The sequence below is a fragment of the Salarias fasciatus genome, chromosome 4 (assembly GCF_902148845.1).
Source record: "Salarias fasciatus chromosome 4, fSalaFa1.1, whole genome shotgun sequence".
Lineage (NCBI taxonomy): Eukaryota > Metazoa > Chordata > Actinopteri > Blenniiformes > Blenniidae > Salarias > Salarias fasciatus.
Window position 1 is genome coordinate 5,315,561 of NC_043748.1, and position 19,192 is coordinate 5,334,752.

At 46.3% G+C, this 19,192-nt stretch overlaps 1 protein-coding gene across 1 annotated transcript in view; it reads right to left on the reverse strand.

The window, feature by feature from the left end:
- pde4a (phosphodiesterase 4A, cAMP-specific) overlaps positions 1 to 4,558 on the reverse strand; it is a 39,171-nt gene extending 34,613 nt beyond the window's left edge. The window contains exon 1 of the mRNA XM_030089447.1: positions 4,248 to 4,558. Coding sequence (XP_029945307.1) covers positions 4,248 to 4,543 — 296 coding nt within the window. The 5' untranslated portion in view covers positions 4,544 to 4,558. The remainder of the gene's footprint in view (positions 1 to 4,247) is intronic.
- Positions 4,559 to 19,192: the final 14,634 nt, after the last annotated feature.

Consider the following 19,192-nt stretch of genomic DNA (forward strand, 5'->3'; position numbering starts at 1 on the left):
GCGATTTAATGACGGCGTCGCTAAACCGGAGATACAAACTCAGTGTTTGTAAGCGGCCTTGCTGCAGCAAACAAGGAGAGCACTGTGCGTAACAGGTGGAGTTGTTGTGCAACTTGGATTTTTGATGCCGTGGCTCAATTTTGTCTCCTTTTTTGCTGGGATCTCTGCCCATCCAACACTTGTCAAAAACACAAAAAAAAAAAACAAAAAACAAACGACTTCTGTATCACCACTTAAAGAGGATTCAGTGTGAAACTAATTAAAATGCAAAGATGCCAAGGTGCCCAGCAATCCGACTGCACTGAATGTGAGTTAAAAGCGTGGCTGGAGCATCAGTGGAAGATAAAATGATGAGAAAGAGGAAAACCTAAAGAGGAGCTGTGAATGAGGGCTGTATGCTGCATGTTTCCGTCAGGCAGACACCTGTTTGGCGTCATTGCCAAAAGATCTCGGGGGGGGGATTTTACCTGGGGTCTCTGGGTTCCGCCTCGGAAAGCCAATGGCGCGCGCCGTTTCAGCACAAGAACGGCCTCCAGACACTCATTAGCGCCGGGAGAAGTGAGAAGGCAAGATGTATTCACAGAACAGTGCAATCTGTGGCTTAAACAGATGCTTCCACTAGACAAATGCGATAAGAGGTCTATTAGTTAATGCTATTCAAACACATTTGTTGGGAAATTCCTGAACGCTCTGCATGGGACTTTTCATTCTTACTGCGTTAGAAATGCAAATATACGATGAACAACAAAATGCCGCTGTTGTGATAATTAACTAAGGCTGCACCTCATTATAGGCTAAATTATCATGGAGGCCGACCAGCCGAGCAGGGAAAAGAGCAGCTCGAGCTTACAAATCAGCCCTGGATCCCTCGTCTGGGAGCGGGAAGGGAAAAAAAAAAAAAGGTGTAAAGAATGCATGAAGTGATACGTGAGGAAGGCTTTGGTTTGAGATTGTTGCTGAAAAGGGAAGCGGCTCTGTGCTTTGATTGAACTATCTGAAGACTTGGGCTCTTCAGCAGTGGCGCATTATTATTCCCTTTTTCACCTTGTAAGCACACAAGTCCTGATGCATATCCAGTGGGATCTGCTCCATACTGACAAATTATACAGTCAAGCCCATCAAGCGCCTGTAGGCTTTGCCTTTTTTGGGTAAATGAAATCTATTCTACAAATGCACAAAACAAGTAACCATAGCAACAGAATTGCGGGAAGAGCTGTTAGTCGCTCAGTGTCAGTCATTCATTTTCGTGTTGGAACTTCCCCGAGCGCATTGGCCATGGGACCTGATGACTGATACGTTCATATTAACATCCTCCGACAAAGGGACCGACAAGACGGTCGAACAAAAGACATCGGGGATGTGAAGAGGCGGCAGACTGACACTCTTGGGGGGGGAAGCTGATTGCCACTAAGACTGCCATTTTGTAGGCTACAACACAGACGCAAAAAATAGACAAATGAAAGCAGCTGGAGACAGCGATTCTTCAAACAGATATGCAAAGCAACACCCAGAATCCCGCTTGTGTACTCTCCGTCCCCAGACTGGTGGAGGTTGGGAGTGTTTCATTTGGAAAAGTGAGGGTATCTCTTACAGTTCCTGGGAGCAATCTGTTCTTCCCCTGAACCTTATCCGAAACAATTCCAGCGGCGGCGCTCCGCCTGATTGATCTTTCCAACCACCAGATGAGGTCTTGACCAGCTCTTCGGTGATTGAACGAGGTGCTTCCAAGAGACACTGAGGTCATCCGCTGGGTCAATCAGTGTCTCGCCAATCAAAGAACAATTATTTTCCACTCTATGACACTAAAATCTCTCCAGTTTTCTGAGTTAATTATTTAAGTCTCTATTTAAATTGTTTGTTCAAAGCTTCTTTTTTTTTTTCTTTTTTTTCCCAGAACTGCCAATGACTAAACTTGTCCCGTCTCATCTCTGCGGCCATGTTTGAAGGAATATGTCCTGACACTACGTTCGTGTAATTGAATGCTGTGAGAGCAGGATGTGCATCGGCCGGACCCAGAGCGAAAGTTAGCCTTGAGCTAAAAACACATTGCTGCTCGATCAACATCGATGTTCATAAACCCTGATAAATGCACCAAAGAGATGAGGCATCTGCTCCAAGCAGCCACGATCCACAAATGAGCAAAGAGGCAGAATATACAGGCACGGTGACGAAAATAATAAAATCAACACAGTGGAAATTCCCCCGGCCTCCCGTTGATATGAGAAGAGATAAAACATGGCCTCCTGCAAAAACCGCATGAGCTACAGGTCAGACGCGGCTCGCGCACAAATGCCTCCACACCAAACCAGTCTGCATTTCACCACCTGTCACGAAACCCAATATTTATCCACCAGCCTCCGTCTCCTGCTGACCAGCTGTGCAGCACGAACACCCACGGCCCGCACACATCACCTCGCGGACACGCCGAGGTGGCGGACACACATGAGCACGCACGCTAGAAACCAGCCCGGCGTGCCCTCAGAGCCGGGCTGGTTGGAATCCAGTCCTCTCTCTCTCTCTCTCTCTCTCTCTCTCTCTCTCGCTCGTCCGCTCTCGCTCGCTCTCTCCGCCGCCCACAGAAGGAGAAGGGCAGGCAGAGTCAGTCCCAATGCACTAAAGATTGGACTGGCTCAGAGCGTGTCCCGGGGACTAAAATACAAATCAGCCCTTCCTCCAGTCAGCTGGAGTTGGCCTTTCTCCCAGGGGCCTGCCGGGAAGGCCGTCTGTGGCAATAAAAGAAAAAAAGAAAAAAAAAAAAAGAGCGAAGGAAAGAAAACAAATATTACCAGGAGTAAAAAGAAGGAATAACACACAGTCGCAGTCCCGTCAACAACACGGTGCTGTTCGTCGAAGAATTGAAATTTGCACTGCATAACTTTTTGTGGTGGAGGCACATTTGGTCCTCATCAGTGCCTGGATGAATTTTGGAGGGATTATAAGGAGGTCAGGGGCAGTCCGATGTTTAAACTCACCCCCTCACTTTGGAGAACATCTGGGGATTTCAGGTCACTGAGAGGATAGAGTGGAACAGCAAGCAGACCGAAAGCCAAACAGAAAATATCCACTTTCTTTCTCTGGTAGTCAGTCTCTCGCAGAAATGTGAATAACAAAAATGAGTCACAGAGGAAACAAACTAACTCTGAGCCGTTTGAACGGGGCTGCACATTATTCAGCATGCATCAGTTCAGAGGAGAAACGCAGCATTTGTTTTATTCTTTTTAAAAGGGACGAAGTAATTGCATCAGAACTGTTTGACTTCACGAAACGCATTTTATTCAATCCGCTCGATTAAAAGTGTGTCGCCGTAATTCGATTCAAGTGCTGCTGGAGTTGGTGGTTGCTGGTGGTTGCTGGGTTTGTATTTCCCTGCTGTTTGTCGCCCCTGTTGGTCAGTGCAGCCTCTCTGATGCAGTGAAAATGTTCAGTCAGATCTGATCTGGGAGAAGTGGTGTGTGTGTGTGTGTGTGTGTGTGTGTGTGTGTGTGTGTGTGTGTGTGTGTGTGTGTGTGTGTGTGTGTGTGTGTGTGTGTGTGTGTGTGTGCGCCCATTAGGAGCTGTCTGAAAACATCTGTGTGACACAGATGCAGGTAACACTGCACGCCTTTGTCACTTCTCACTTAGACGACTTTTCCGCCAAGACGCTGAGGTCAAAGATCAGGGCTCTGGATTCAGACTCACTGTCATGGTAAGAGGCGCATCAGATGCTACTTTTTGTGGGGGGGTTGTTGCCAACTGGGCCCCAGACCCACCCTCTGAAAACAAGCTGATAAAGACCTGGAAGTGCGCACGGTGGCAGTATCTCACTCTTGCACGCACGAACGCACCCAGCAGACCTTTGGTGCCATTAGAGCCACTGCGGCCGCGTTACTTATCAACTCCGCGTATCCTTGTCAACACTGTTAAAAAATGTTAACCGGTATTTACAGATGCTGCTCCTGCGCTGCGAGTGGGCGGGCTGGGTTTTTTTTTTTTTTTTTTTTTTTTTTTGCGCTCCATACCCATCTGACACAGAGTCTATCCAAAGACGCGTAACGCGCTGGCACCGAAAACCCACGCGTCCCACCTCCCGCTGGAAAAAAAAAAAAAAAAAAGTGCTTCATATCAGTTAACCCTTCAGGCACATTGCGTTATTACGCACTCATTAAAATGCCCCCCCCCCCACCCTTCCCCCGTTTACGCATATGCCTTGTGGGCTGTCACGGGCTATTATTGGGACGGATCGGAACGCGCGGCTTCCTCTCGCCTACCGTTTATTCCCGACACAGTTTCCGATGGATGTGGTCGTGGTCCCGTGGAAGGAGGACGGCCAGGACATGCGGGACTTCTTCAGCCCCGGTCGGTCGCTGGTGTCCACGGCGTCGGAGCGCTCCATGTGCCGGTGGTGGTGCCGGTCGGTGTCGGAGTAGCCCCGGTGTTTGATTTTGATCGGGGTCCGGGGCTGCCGCCACAGATGCTGCGGAGGCTTCAGGGTAGCCTGTCCTTCCCGGGGAACCGGGAGCGACAGGGACAGGCTCTTCTTCGAACATGGTGGTGCTTCCATCATAGTGCAAAAAAAATATAACGATGGCAATAACAATAAAGATCCCTTTTTTTTAACTTATTGGGTTTTAAATAATATGGCTGTATTTGATTATTTCAAGCACACACACACACAAAAAAAAAAACCCAGTGCGTTTCATGTCCTTCTCCGCCACTTGATCTCTGAGTGAACAAACCAAAGTGATCAAGTCCAGCACAGCCCGGATCTGAGTCCTGCGGTCTGAATAACATCAAAAACTGTCACAGTGGTAACCTGACAAGTCGTCCAAAAGCCGACAGTGTCATTGTTCTCAGCGGTGAGCAGTTTGAGTTTATCCCAGAGCCCGGGTTGCGCCGCGGTCCTCGGCAGTCCGGGGGTTTGGTGAGGAGACGCCGGTCCTGCTGCTCCTCCTGAAGTTTGACGCCTCATCGCCCATGGCGCACAGCCCGACGACTCTATTTATTTTACACAATTTTATTGCTTCTTTATCAGCCACTTATTGCGGAGACTCACAGCTCGCCGGCGCTGGCTCCTCTGTGCGTCTGTACGTATACGCTCCTTGTGTATGTGCGCGCGCTTGTGTGTGTGTGTGTGTGTGTGTGTGTATGCGCGCGCGCGTGTGATATTATTGCTTGCCCGTTTGTCTTTCAAGCTGAGCTAAAATTTCCAGGAGATTTCCATAAATGTGCTCAATCTCTCGCGGGCGGTGCGTCCAGTAATCCCTCCATGGAGATGCTTGGTCCAATCAGTTCAAGATGTTCAAACTGGAGTCAGCAGCCCATCTCCAGGAAATCAGAACAGTGGGAGAAAAAAATGGTTGGAGATGTCCAAAAATGTACAGAGACCATTTGAGAGAGAGAGAGAGAGGGAAAAAAAAAAGAGAAATCCTTTGTTCATTGCTGTCCAGAGTCTCTGAGCTCCAGGTTTTCTTCAGTCGGGGTGCATCATGAAAAGACACAAATGGTTTGTTGCTGAGGTTCAGTCATCTTGGCCATTATCTTCCCATCCTCATATTTGCTGGAGTTCGTCGACAAGCACTGGCTTCTCCACATCTCTCTGGCTCTCCCTCGCTCTCTCCCTCCCTCTCTCTCCTCTCTCTCTCTCTCTCTCTCTCTCTCTCTCTCTCTCTCTCTCTCTGCCTTCCTCCTCGTCCAGCCTGTCTACATGGTGGATGGGTGGTTGTTGTTCTCCTCAGTATTCTGTCAGCACTGGAGGGATTTGAACCCTTTATGTGCTCATCCATTCTGCTCACTGTGCATTTGATTTTCTTTTTTTATTTCCTTTTTTTTGGCACTCAGCAAACAAAACAAATCGTCTCAAGCAACACCAGCTTATTCCTAATATCGTTTTACCTCTTTGCAGTGGAAAGTTGTCACATTGACTTATCGAGCCAAATCTTGAGGAGTTCATTTCCAAGCCCCCCCCTCCTCCTCCTCCTCCCGGTGAGCCTCCAGGCCCCCCTCACTCAATGCTGCCGATCGCCTATTTTTAGATAACTAACAAAAAGCTGTCCAGTTGCTGTGAGAGACGTGGAGGGCACTCACATTGTTTGGTAAAAGGTCCTATTCCCATCAGGGCCACCACAGCTAATGGTGCCGTAAAACACTTTGCATGAGAGCGTGCGACCAAGCGACATTCCTGACAATCTGCCGACCTCCACCCGGCCGGGATCAATGTTTGTTTCGGAGCTGCGTTTGAGAGGGCGGACTTTAAAGGTTGCAAAACATTGTTTTGCAAGTTCTCACTGGATATTTTAGTGCTGCAGGCCATGATTTGTTCACATTTGGAAGGACTGTGCCGTTCATCTCTTTTTGTTTAGCAGATCAACTGCGTGCTTCATCTAAATTGAAATTACTGACAGAACCGTCCGCAACGGTTTTATCACCTTCATGAAAACCAATCTTCAGCAATTATTACGCATAAAACTGTCATCCGTTTTCTGTGCCAGAATTATCCGACTTCAGGTCGCAGGCAGGGGCTTGGAGCCCATGGCTGTCAGTCCATCACAAACACAGAGGCAGACGATCACACTCTGTTACACCCTGACAAGAAAATTAGACAAATCAATCCACCAAAACCTGGAGAAATCTCTCTCTCTCAGTCTCTCTCACACACACACACACACACATATACTCACACACACCAACCAAACCCAAATGAGGAATATTCTTACCATCAAGCGAAAACAACTTGATAACCACTACAACACAATCCTGCAGAGACTTTTTGACAATCCCAAGCTAATGAAATGTCACTCATTCCAGTTTAATTTGGAGACTGCAACAGAAATCAGTTCTTCCATTAAAACAAGACCATATTTTCTTCATTTAGCGGTGATTTTTTTTTTTTTAATCATCTGTGGAAAATCGACTTCCTCTCAGTTTGAGGTGAGTCTATCGCAGACGTGACTATCTCGTTCCAATCAGGAGAAGCTATGGGGAGCAGTTCGCCATGTTGCCGCTGCACCATCTCTGATTTGCTGCGGATCCAACAGGAGCCGCTCCGTTCTGCGTGAGAAGAACCACAAGAGTTCAAATAGAAAGTTGTAACTTGCACCATTAGGTTTTACAGCAGAACCTTGAGGTGACAAAGACGAACAGTGTTGTTTGTGAGCGTTTAAAGTTTGACTTAATGACTGTTTATCTTTGTAATTCAATTTATGAGGGACATAATGAGTAAATGATATAGATGTAAAGCATTTTTTTTTGTTTAGATATATTGCCCACCAGGCTTGATGAGTTTGAAATAAATGGAAATTGAACTGAGCAAAACAATGCAGCCACATCAGACACTTAATTATGCCGCTCCAAATTACCTTTTCAACAATGCAGTTCTGCGGTATTGTTTCTCAGATTTTGGATGCAAGTTTGACAAGTGTTCAACCACCACGGAACCGTAAACAAAAAGCTCGGCGCCTGCCCCCTGATTATAGATCTGAAACGCTCAAGTCAAACTGTAATCAAGTCCCAGCTGTGGCCCGTGTTGTGTTTAGTTCGCTCGTAACAAGGTGCATCGTTCAACCTCATTACAAATCTGTCCTCATTACAGTGCAGAGCAGTGGAGCTGGATTTGCCAACACCTGATCCTGCTTCTCTTTGTTGAATCATCAAATTGTGGAACAAAAACTCACATGAAAGCTCGTCCATACGCCTCGTGCACAGGATGATACATTTTACAGGAAACTATAAAACTGCAGACTTCTCTGTCCATCACACATTTCTTGCAGCTTGAAGATGACGGTCTTTTTTAGTGCAGGTCACCGCAGAGCCTCGGCTGACCTAAAAGCGCCTTTTAGATCCCCTAAAAAGAGGTGCAGACGGCTGCCTGGAAACAGGACATATGTGCTTGTCGATACTGGTGACCTTGACACAGATAAGATTTTTTTAAAACATAAAAATGTCAAACAAATGTTTCGGTGTCCCATAAAAGATGCCGAAGTCCTTCTCTGCCTGGCAGCAGGGCCCAGCTGCTCTCTGGAGTGATGCTCTGAATGATAAATCACGGCTCAGGCAGCTATTAAATAGAACATCTTCATACTAAAATGTGCGTTAAAAACAATTTCTAGGTACATGCGTTCTTGGCGTTTTTGAGTTATGCTCGCAGGCGCGCATTAGAAAGTATAACGGCAGACTGGTATAGGGTGTCAGAGTATTGCAGCAGAGTAACAGATGGGATGGCTCATTGTAATCCTTCCGATGGAGCAGAGGCTTGTTGGAGGTGTTTTTCCTCTCCCGCATGTGTGGTCTGCCGTATCTGGACGGAAAGCTGTGCCGGGGAAGTGTTGCCGCCGAGGATTACCAAACTACTCCTTCCTCGAGGGTCCCCTCCGGGCATTCCCTCATCTCTCCGTCATGTTTCCACCGCAATGCACCGAGAGGCAATATCACAGAATTTCATTTAAGCATGATGTTTCAAAGGGTTTTTTATTTCTCCCCTCTTTTCTTTCTTTAAAAGTCCGACTGTCTTTATATGTTGTGCAGGGACCAAAGTTCCTATGGTGCCGGCGCTCATAAATCACATGACGGCTGAAGAAACAAGTGCATGATTATAAAGAAACATTGGGTCTGAACCACCAAACCACCAATTGTTTTCTGTAACAAGCATCATGGCCTCACAGGGCAGTTAGCACAGTTATACACTTTCACTCTGCTTTCTATCTACACTGTAATTACCGGCTTCAGAAATAGACTGATGCTCTGTGGAGTTGTTTTCCTCTTGTCCGCATGCCTTTTCTCTCTTTTTCGGCCTTGGTCAGAATTAAATCGTTATTTTTTTTTTTTTTTAATTCTTTCTTTCTGCTTTTTCCGCGCGAGCGGAAAACAAGGAAAAGCTTACCGCGTTTTCAGTTTTCGAGCGTTTGATGTGAAGAAATATTGCTTTGAGCTGTGATGTTAAACTTGAAACCAATATACTGCAGGCAAGCAGGCAGAACGGGGGAAGCTCAGCATTAAAAAAAAAAAAAAAAAAAAACAGAAAGGAGACACAAACAACACATTATAATTTGATGGTAATAATTTAAGACATTAAACAGCTTCAGGTGTTTTTAGTGAAGCGACTGAAAAGGCTGCTTGTGCTCATGTGACTCCATATGAGAAGCAGCACGTAAAGATATTCTGTGTGAGTGGAGAGGCTGCGGGTGCATCAAATAACAAACTAGTCTGCGAGAGCTTGTGGCCTTTGTACTCCCGTTTTTGATTCATCTTCCCGGACGGCCTCGTGGATCATCAGTTAAGAAGCACAAAGCCCATCCGCCTCAGCCCCACCCTGGGAAGGACTCCTGTCGAAACTGTTCACACACACTATGGTGCGTGATCATCGCAAGATTTTCCAAAAAAGAAAAAAAACACTCCATATTTTGACAATACTGTGGCTGCAGGGTGATACCTGGAGCTGCAGGAGTTTGGCAAATGAAAGGGTAGAAGCTTTGCACGGGTGGGGGGGGGGGGGGGGGGGGGGGGGGACAACAAAAGCAGGGACGCATTAATCACTTTGTTTCTTTAAAAGCCGGGGCAGGCTTAATTTTAGAAGTGTTTTCTCAGCTGAATTAAAAGAAGCACCAGTGAACTTTTGTGGAGAGTCTGCAGCATGTCCATGCTAATTTATCGTGCGAGTCAGAGAGCCTTGATGTTTAATGTATGTCTGACGAGCGGCAGGTCAGAGGCGGCCGGCTCGGCGCCGCCGGTCGCTAACGACTGGACGGCACACAAGTCGAACACAATCGGAATGTTTTTCGGCTGCAGTGACGCAGCTGTCACACATCGAATGAGAGCCTTGGAACGGTGTGAGAGGGGTTGTGGGCTCTTTCAGCAGTGGAGGATCATTACAGCCGTGCTGATATATTCACCACGACAACACAATCTACAGTGTGATGGTGATTTGGTGATACTAATGTGTTCACATTAGCACTCCTAATTGATTAACTGCAAGGTAAATTAACACTTCTTCTCATTATTAATCAGTCGCTTTTAATCTGCCGCCATTAAACCGCAGCGTATTATCACTAAAAAGAGAAATGAATGCTCCATTTCTGTGCATCAGGTGCGTTTGCTTGGTGCCCAGCGAGACGGAGCCAGCTGTTACTGCTGCAGCTGTGAAGTGTTCGGGCTGATGGGACACTTCGAGGGAGTCTGAGAAAGATCTTGTTTAGGTGCCAGCGATTTCAGGAGGGGTTATGTCTCTTTCTTGCTGCATCATCTGTTCTCCCACGGCGCCGGCAGAATGGCCCGGCTGTCAGTGGAACGCCGTCGCTACCCGCCCTGAGAGGCTCTCTCCTCCTGCATATTCAGGACTCAATCAGCTCTGCTCCGCGTCCTTTAATATTCAAGGCGGATTCTCATTGCATCCTTAACGACATCCCACAAGCCCTCCTGCTCCCCAGAGGACGGCCTCAGAGTCAATCCCGATCTACGACCGAGCGAGCTCGTGTGACGTGAACATGGCGGCGGCGGATTCGGCGGAAGTCGAGGAAAGTGCTCCCTCCACGCCGGAGCGTTCAGTCTCGTTTTGCTTGTTCTCCACTGGCCCGGCTCCCTGCTCCTGATCTTCAAAGTTTTATGGCTGCGATTATAATGACAGCTGATTATATTAACGGCAGAAAAAAAAAAAAAAAAACAGACCCAAAGTGATGACTACACAGTTAACGTGCATAAATATAGTGTGAAAATAAACGGCGCCTCCCGAGCCGCTTTTCATTCCCCTCTCGGGCGATGCCTGCGATGATTAGCTTGTTTATTTCTTTTCAGGACTCTGACAGCGGCAATAAAGCGCCAGTGCTGCTTGTTTCCTTATATTCAAGTGAACGCCGTGACCTGGGAAAAGGAATCTTCCCAACCGGTAACTATCTCAGTTCCTCACTGCTTGACGAGACTGGAACACAGCGAAACATTCAACCAGTCACTCCTCAGGATTCTCCAGACATCCCTCACTTTTCCCCCCTGAGTTACAGCTTCGAGCACGAAACTGAGGAACGTTTTGGCCACGAAACGGGCGACAACTCTGGCAAAATGATTTATATTTTGCCTTAAATGTATATGAATCTGTCTTTAGCCTGAGCTCATTCCCTGCTTGTGCCTTCTTTTACACGAGGGCTGATATTATTCCGGTCTAACTTCACTTCCTGCCACAACACAGAATAAATCTGCTATTGAATTTTATTTTTTTTTTCTCAGGGCAGCTGTACTGAAGTAGATTCAATATTGCTTCCTTGAGAGAAAATTGTCACTTGTAGTGCATGTCCTTAGAAAATGAACAGGAGACATTGAAAAGGGTGGCCGTCACTGGGCGCTGGGGGAAAAAAAAAAAAAAAAAAGTAAAAATAACTGTCTTCTCCTGCTGGAAGCTGCTCAAACAATGATAATTATCACCAAGGCTGTTCTGGGCTCCGGAAAAGTTCAAAAAGACACTAAAAGAGCAACACCAGGCTGATTATCACAATCACAGATTAGAGTATTGTTTCTCTGGGAAACGTCGAGGCCTTTTTAAAAAATTATATATGAATTTTCAGCTGAGCTGAAGGGCCCTGCAAGGAATTCCTCTCTGAAGGAAGATTTCAGCACAATTAAACACATGATTTAGTTGCTTCATCTGAATGCAAATGAGCACATAAAGGCTCCATTTTCGAAGTCTTGGCTTTTTTCAAAGGAGAGCCTTGCTTTCATCGAATCTCGAAAACCTTGACCACGTCTGAAGGAAAACTGTCCGCACACTCTGTTGCTTGACACTTATTAAATTCCCAGGCTTTTGGCCATATAACCTTCATCTTTTTAATACCACAACCACAACCACAAAAAAAAAAAAAAAAAAAAAAACAGAAAAGCATGCAAAGCATGGGAATATGACCAGGGTAATATTTCTCTGCGGGATGGAAGCAGATTTTTTATTCCACTCTTTCTGCGAGTTTTACAGAGAATTAAGAAACAGCAGCTGCAGTAAACCGACTAATACTTGAATTTAAAATTGCATTTAAAGGGAATAAATTACCTCCTAATGGCAGACGATTGGGACCGGGCCAAATCATTATGCAAAGCAAAAAAAAAAAAAAAGAAAAAAGAAAAGGAATAGAGTGGATGATGAAATGACCAGTGACCACAGATCGGAGTGTTTTTCTGCAGCGTGGGGGGAGAAAAAAAAATGTGTTCCTCTTGCTTGAGTCAGCCGCACACTTCATTTAGTGAGCATTTGATTTATTATGACCAACTTCGCCAAATGGCTCCCCATGTTATACATTCATATTGCGAGGAATAATTGAAATGCCAAGCAGCGTTACTGGCTCAGTGGGAAGAGATGGCGGCGCGTGCTGCGGAGGGGCGGCTCTGTGCGGCGCGCCGCTTCTGTTTTGATTTTACTAGTTGGCGGCGGGCCGGATGGAGAGCGGGACAGGCTCTGGAAATATGCAGAAATAGTCTTTCAGCCGGACTTGAGGAGGATTTCTCCTCCTCGCAGGCTAAGGGCCAATTACAGCAGCATTAAGCTATGCATGTCCAGCAGAAAAACCATCATCAGCCTGTCTGGCCTCCGGTCCTCGAGGAGTCTGCAGCATCAGGCATCAGGGAATGCTGGGAAATGGATCTGCTTTCTGCCAGTGGAGCCATGAAATATTAATCTACACCTCTTTCCTGACAGTGAGCAATAGTCTGGCAGATAATGCGTACGTGTGCGTCTGCATGTGTGTGTGTCCAAGATTGTGTTTACACATTTGGAGGATGATGAAAAGTAAATGGAACATCATGTATGTGTGTGTGTGTGTGTGAGAAAAGGAAGAGGCTCGGCTATAGGCTGCAGTCATTCGTAACAGCGTTCCAGCAGGCGATCGGGTCATTTATATTAAGTGTTAAAACGATTCCTGAAATAACTTCAGATTGTCTTTTCTCTTTTTCCTGCGGAGGTGCAGTGGTGGAGGCGGACTTGTCCTCGTGTCCACGCCGCACTGACTCGCACACACACACACACACACACACACACATACACACACAGAAACACTCACACTGCTGATTCAACGCCAACGTTGGAGTGGAGCTACAGAAAGTCCTCCACATGCTGCGCCACACACGGAAAGCAGAGTCATTCATAAGAGTCGCTGAGACGTGGACTGAAGCCTCGGGATCAGACCGGGCAGCCGCTGATCGCCTCGCTTTCTGGTACCCGCCTTGTTTTCCATAACGCCCGAGGCCGAGGAGGAGAAAGATTTAATGTCGAGGAAAGCCAGCGTCGCCCTTCAGAAACAGGCTGGAAATCAGCCAGACCTCAAATGTCGCGGTAACTAGATTTCACAGCTACTATAAACTCCTGTTAATAGCATTGTGACGCTTTAATGGCGACTGGGGACGGGAATCAAGTGTCAGGAAGAGTGCACCGTTAGACCTTTGGTTCATCCCGGTACCTGGATCGCTAATGGCCGGCAGCCGCGGTATATTACTGCTAGTTTCCGAGCAAAACTGCAAATTAGGTTTTAATGACGCTGATAAAATCAGCCTAACATTTGTAGTTCCCGGCCGACAGTAAAATCACAAGTGACATAAATGTCCGACATGAATATCTGTAGCCGAGACTCTTCAGGAATGTAACAGAAGATGTTAATTGAAAAAAACGAGCTCGACCTTTGAATGGATAAATGTCATCAGTGGGTCTGCTTCTGCGGCAGAGCGCGCCTCCCCAGCTGTGCGGCAGAGAACACCAGGGACCTGCAGCGGGTGGAGAGGGTGGAGGACGCACCGCAAACAGGCCACCCTCTGCAATCAGAGACACTTAACAGCAGAGAGGCAGCTGTTTTAGAAAAGAGTCCGTCCGCCCCGGACAGATCAGCACTGACATCAAGAACACGTTACATAAAAAGCACAAAATTACCAAACCGACCTACTTCTGCATACTGCGCAGTCATGGCGATGGGTGAACCGGTCAGTTATTGAAAAGAACAAAGCACAAAGACATCAACGCCTTTCAAGTGTTTGTATTTACTGAAAATCTGATTGTTTGAGGTATTTTGATGGATCATACCTTTTGCTGTTGAGTGTTTACCTAGTTTTAGTCCATGTAGATATAAAATTTGTAGTTAGGATCACCACTCAAACATTATGAATGAGAACAGGACACCCCGACGGATTGACCCAGGAATGGACATTCTCCCCCCTTTGGCTTCTGCCAAGGCAGAGGAGTGAAAATACGGTTTATAAATAATATAAATAAACAACCAGAAGACACAAGACAGCACAGGACAGCACAAAACCATATTAAAAATGATTTTTGTCAATATCTGGTGTTAGCTGCAGCAACACACCAGCAATAGAGGGTGAGACCGACGTCGTGAAATGCAAATCCTCTGCTCTCTACCGCCCAAAGTGAAATGACTTTAAATGAGTTTAAAAGAGGTTAGATTGGATTTCTATAGTTGCGTCTGAGTTACTCCACTATAGGAAACTGGTTGTTGTTGAAAATGAGTCAGACGGTATTTACAGAGAAAAAGACGGCTGCATTTTCTTTGGGGATTTCTGGTTCTTTCCTTCTTTTTTCTTTTTTATATAGTTTTTTATACTTTTCTTCAAATTAGCCATGTTTTTTTTCAGTATTTCCAGACAATAACATTGCCTTGGGAACATTGCTTTTATTTCCAATAACCAGAAGTGGTTATCTAATTTTGTCGTGCCCCAGTGATATACAGTTACACCGAGGATGGAGTGGAAAAAGATGAAAATGAAGAGCGTAACAATACACCCAAGCTTATTTTCCAGGGGATGAGGGCACGTGCCTCTAAATCCCGACATTTTAATCTTGTTTAGGAGTCTGAGCAAGGAGCTCGGTTCAGACCGAGTGGCTTTACCCCGTCGTGCGGATCCAGCGAGAGGCAGCGGTAGCTTTCTCTCTCCTGGTCTGCTGAGATGTTCCTCTGTTTTACAGACTGTTTGTCATTGGGGGAGTGGGCTGCTCTCTATGACTAATCCTGCTATAAACAGCACTTGTGACATACCCTGTTTGGTTTCACTTTGCTGCTGGTGTGCTGAAATGCAGCCGTAATAAATCACCGCACATCTGAATTTTGATTGTGTAGGCTTGTGGCGGTGGCACATGCGGATTGGCATTCACTCGGAGCAGAGATATTTTGAGTCCGGCCAGCACACGTGGAGTCACAACAAATGCAACATTTTTTTTCTTTGTGTCTTCATGCTCGTAATGTGGGATAAACGACGCTGCAGTGATCTGCCCGCGCAGCTCTGCCTGCATCCTCCGTGTATTTGGGAGAAACACACAGGTTTTTTTTTTTTTTTTTTTTTCTGCAGCATTCACCAGCAAACTGTGCAGGGTAACTGTGTGGGTGGAAATATGAAAGGCAGAAATCTAAATGTGTCTGACATAGCGTCCACCGAGCCTCGGTTTATCCCTCCGAGAACTCTGGATAGACTGGCTGCAGGTATGAGAAACACAATTCAGTGGCGCCGGCAGCGTTGCAGATTAATATATTACTGAGAATAAGCCCAGCGGCCGGGAGAAACGAAAACGCATTCAGATAATGCCAGTTGGTCAGAAAAACAACCCCTTCCCTCCTTCACAATGTCGCCTTTGTTTCTTACAGATGGAGGATAAAAAAAAAAACAAAAAAAAAAAAACTGCATTTCTCACAAAAGAACCAAACATCAAGAAATCTCATCAACATTATGAGTGTTTAAAAGAAGAAAAAGGTAGTTTCGGGGGCTCTTGTGTTTCGCAGCTCGATCAGCCGCCGCTGCTCCTCCGGGGCTCAGAGGGGCCTCAAGAAGGAGAGCTAATCAAAACCTTTCATCCCGACGGCCGCTGAGGGGGAGGCAGCCATCGCCTGCCCCTTGGCCTCCTCGGTCTGAGGAGGTGAAGGACTTCGGCGAGGGGAGCCCAGCATGAGCACGCAGTCTGTCATCTGGGCGGGAGGCTCTTTAGGTTTTTCATTTCTACCCGAGACGTCTCGCTGGAAATACTAAACCTGAAAAACGATGGAGTTGTTTCTTTATGTCGTCTAAATGCCAACAGGTGCTCTAATCAGTGCATCTAAGCTCATTTATCTGCGTGACACATTTCTTTCGCTCGCATTTGTTCATTATTTTTTTTCACAGCCTGCCATCAGCACTGCAAAAAGGGGGATTTTCAATTTTCTGTCTGTTTTCTTCATCGCGTAATTATCCAACTATTCAACTTGCCCTCTGCAGGGCAAACACAGAGAGACAATCAGCCCCATTCACACCCACAGGTGAGTTAAAGTCACCACTTGATTAATCAGCAACATGTCTTTGGACAGTGGGGTGAAATTGAAGCATCCAAACAAAACAATCACCTGGGGAAGAACATGCAAACTCCACACAGTTTTAAGAAATCAAAGAAAATCGAAATTTCTGTCTGCATTTCTAAGATCATGTGATCAGATCCTGAAATAACTGTGCATGTTTTCCAGCACGGCGTGCTCGCAGTGTGATAACTGTTTGTGTTCTTGTCAAGTAATTACCCATCCAGGGAGCACAAATTACCCTCTCAGCTTCAACCTGTTTAACATTCACGCAGGGTCACTTTCACGGCGACGCACCGGCGCAGCCGATTAGAGGAATCCGCGACAACATGCCGCGACACGGAGGAGACCGCGCGGGCGCAAACTTTTCGTCTGCAGCCGAAGCCGCGAGTGGCGTCGGAGGCCGCGCGACTCTTTTAAAGCAGATGTTTTAGAAATCTGCCTCTCTCAAGTTTCGCTCCGTGTTTCCCCTCCGCTTCCTCGGCGGCTGAGCAGAAACGTCGCTTTTACGGTTGGTTACTGATCCAGTAAAGCAGAACATCGACTGGCTGTGCAGGCAATCGCCACTGATTGAGACGAGGCACTTCTGGTTCTGGTTCATTACTCCCATAATCAGGCTAAAATATTTATGGGAGCGTGTCGACTTCCTGTTGCTCCGAACTGCTGAACGCCGGCACAGTCCTGCCCTGCTCCTGCATCAAAGGCTCATTAGGTACAGTAACTTTTGTGCTGTGGATGTTATTCTGCTCTCTCCTGATCTTCTATCTTCATGCTTCAGGCCCTTTGATGATCTCCGGCGCCCCCCAGGTATCACACTCCCCAGAGGTTGGGAACCATTGGTGTAATCCATTTATATTAAAGCATCAAAGCAAAGAAATCAAATTATTCACATTTTTTCAAGTAACCGCTTACTTGAGTGTTAAAATTTAGCTTGCATTTTTTTTCCCCCTTTCAGGGGTTAAACAAAATTCAACTTGCCATTTCTCTAGTAAATACAAACTGTGATCGTTTCTTTTCATTAAAATTGAAACAACACCGATCACAGCAGAGGTTGGTATTGAATTCAGTCTACCTCCTTCGGCTTGTAATATATCTCACTGTCAATATCGGTATAGCCTCAAAGGTTAGCTTTCCTTTAGTTTTAGTACAAAATTACTTTCACGGCTCCCGCTTTATAAAAAAAAAAAAAAAAAAGTTTAGAGAAAAGTAAAGCAATTCTGCAGTAGTTTAACAAAAGGTGAACGAGTCTGAGCAGAACTGAATGTCATATTTTATCTTTCTTACAAAAATTTGAATAATTAAATTGCTCAATAAAGTCAGTGACTGATCTGCGGAGGTTACGCAGCGCTGCTCATTTCCTCCCCCAGTTGCATTAAAAAGGTGTGCAGGGCAGCAGTTGTGATATACCAGCGACGGTTAATTAACATTTGTGTTGCAAGCTGGGTTACATGAAACACTCGGCTGCCTTTTGTGAAATGATATTTTACATGCCGAGGCCTCGTAGTCCCGAAAGAAAACAGTCTGTTTTCTCTTTTTAACACGCCTGACTTCATAGCGCATCGTGCTATCGGGGTTTCTGAAGCGCTTCGTGACGATGAGTTCAAGACACCGAAACAGCAGTGCAAATGACTTCACGAAACAGGTGAGTTTAAATAACATTTACTTGCGCACACGTCACACATACAGAGACGACCATGGCGGTACAGATGAGAGGATAGCGGTTTAAATCCAGTCAAATCGAGCAACGATCTCACAATACAGCTACATCTCTGTGTCCATACGCAACATGGGCAGTCTGCTGTGGAGCCACTCTGCCTCATCCACTATCATACAGGAAAACAACGTGGGGAGGGGGGGGGGAAAGCGGGGGGAGCTGCAAATATTCAGAACAGCAGCAACAAATTCTGGTATATTGAAGGAACAACGGCGTAAGACTAAAAAGTAATTAAAACTATTTACACAGCAAACACAGAAAATGGTAAATTGTAGATGGAAGCCAACATGGAGCGGGCTGAGATGACACGAAACACTGTTTTTAAGGCTCAAGTGTAGCTGCATGACTGAGCAAAATGCCAGAGGTAATTGGTTTTCACAATCAAACTGTCAAATAATAAAAAAGAAATATATAAATTAAAGAAAACAAAGAGACAGTTGTCACTGACCAATCACCTGCCACTGGTTTCCATTCATCTTTTGTGCAGCCGGACACGCCGAGGTGCCGATGTTACTGAGAAAGCGCGCCGTGCGGGCTGCGAGGAACCAGCTGCCGAGTCAACATGCGGCGAGTTCGGCCTCCCGCTGAGAGCGCCACGCAAGAGCGCCACGCAAATGTTCCCGTGTTTACCATCTGCGGGCGGCTTCAGGGGGGGGGGGGCAACAACACATGGCGCGCGCGTCTCGGCCCCACCTCCCCCCCTGAACAAACCGGACCAAACCGCCGAGGTGCGGCTTGGACTGTCGGACATTCAAATTTGAACACAACACACACACACTGAAAATGGTAGGACTGCTTGATGTGTGGGGTAGAGAGGACACCTGAGGGTTCCTCTAATACAGGTGGGAGGAAAAAAAAAAAAAAAGCCAGAGAGCTTGTTTAGTGGCCTGTGCCCTCCGAGTGCAACCAGTGTCGAGAACAGACTCCATGGAACAGGCTGGAGGGTGAGGAGGATCCAGGTGAACAACGTGGAGAGGGGAAAAAAAAGCCCCAAAAGATTAAAAAAAAAAAAAAAAGCTTCACCTTTGAGTACATACAGCCGTCACTGATGGACGGAAAGCTGCTCGTCAACCAATTAGGAAATGTCTGGATCAGGAAAATTAAACAGCAAAATATACAATCCCGTGATATGAAGAGGTAAAACGAAAAAAACACAAAACACCATGTCTTTAAACATTCCACTGAACTTTTTACATGAATTGGGAAGAAGAAAGAAAAA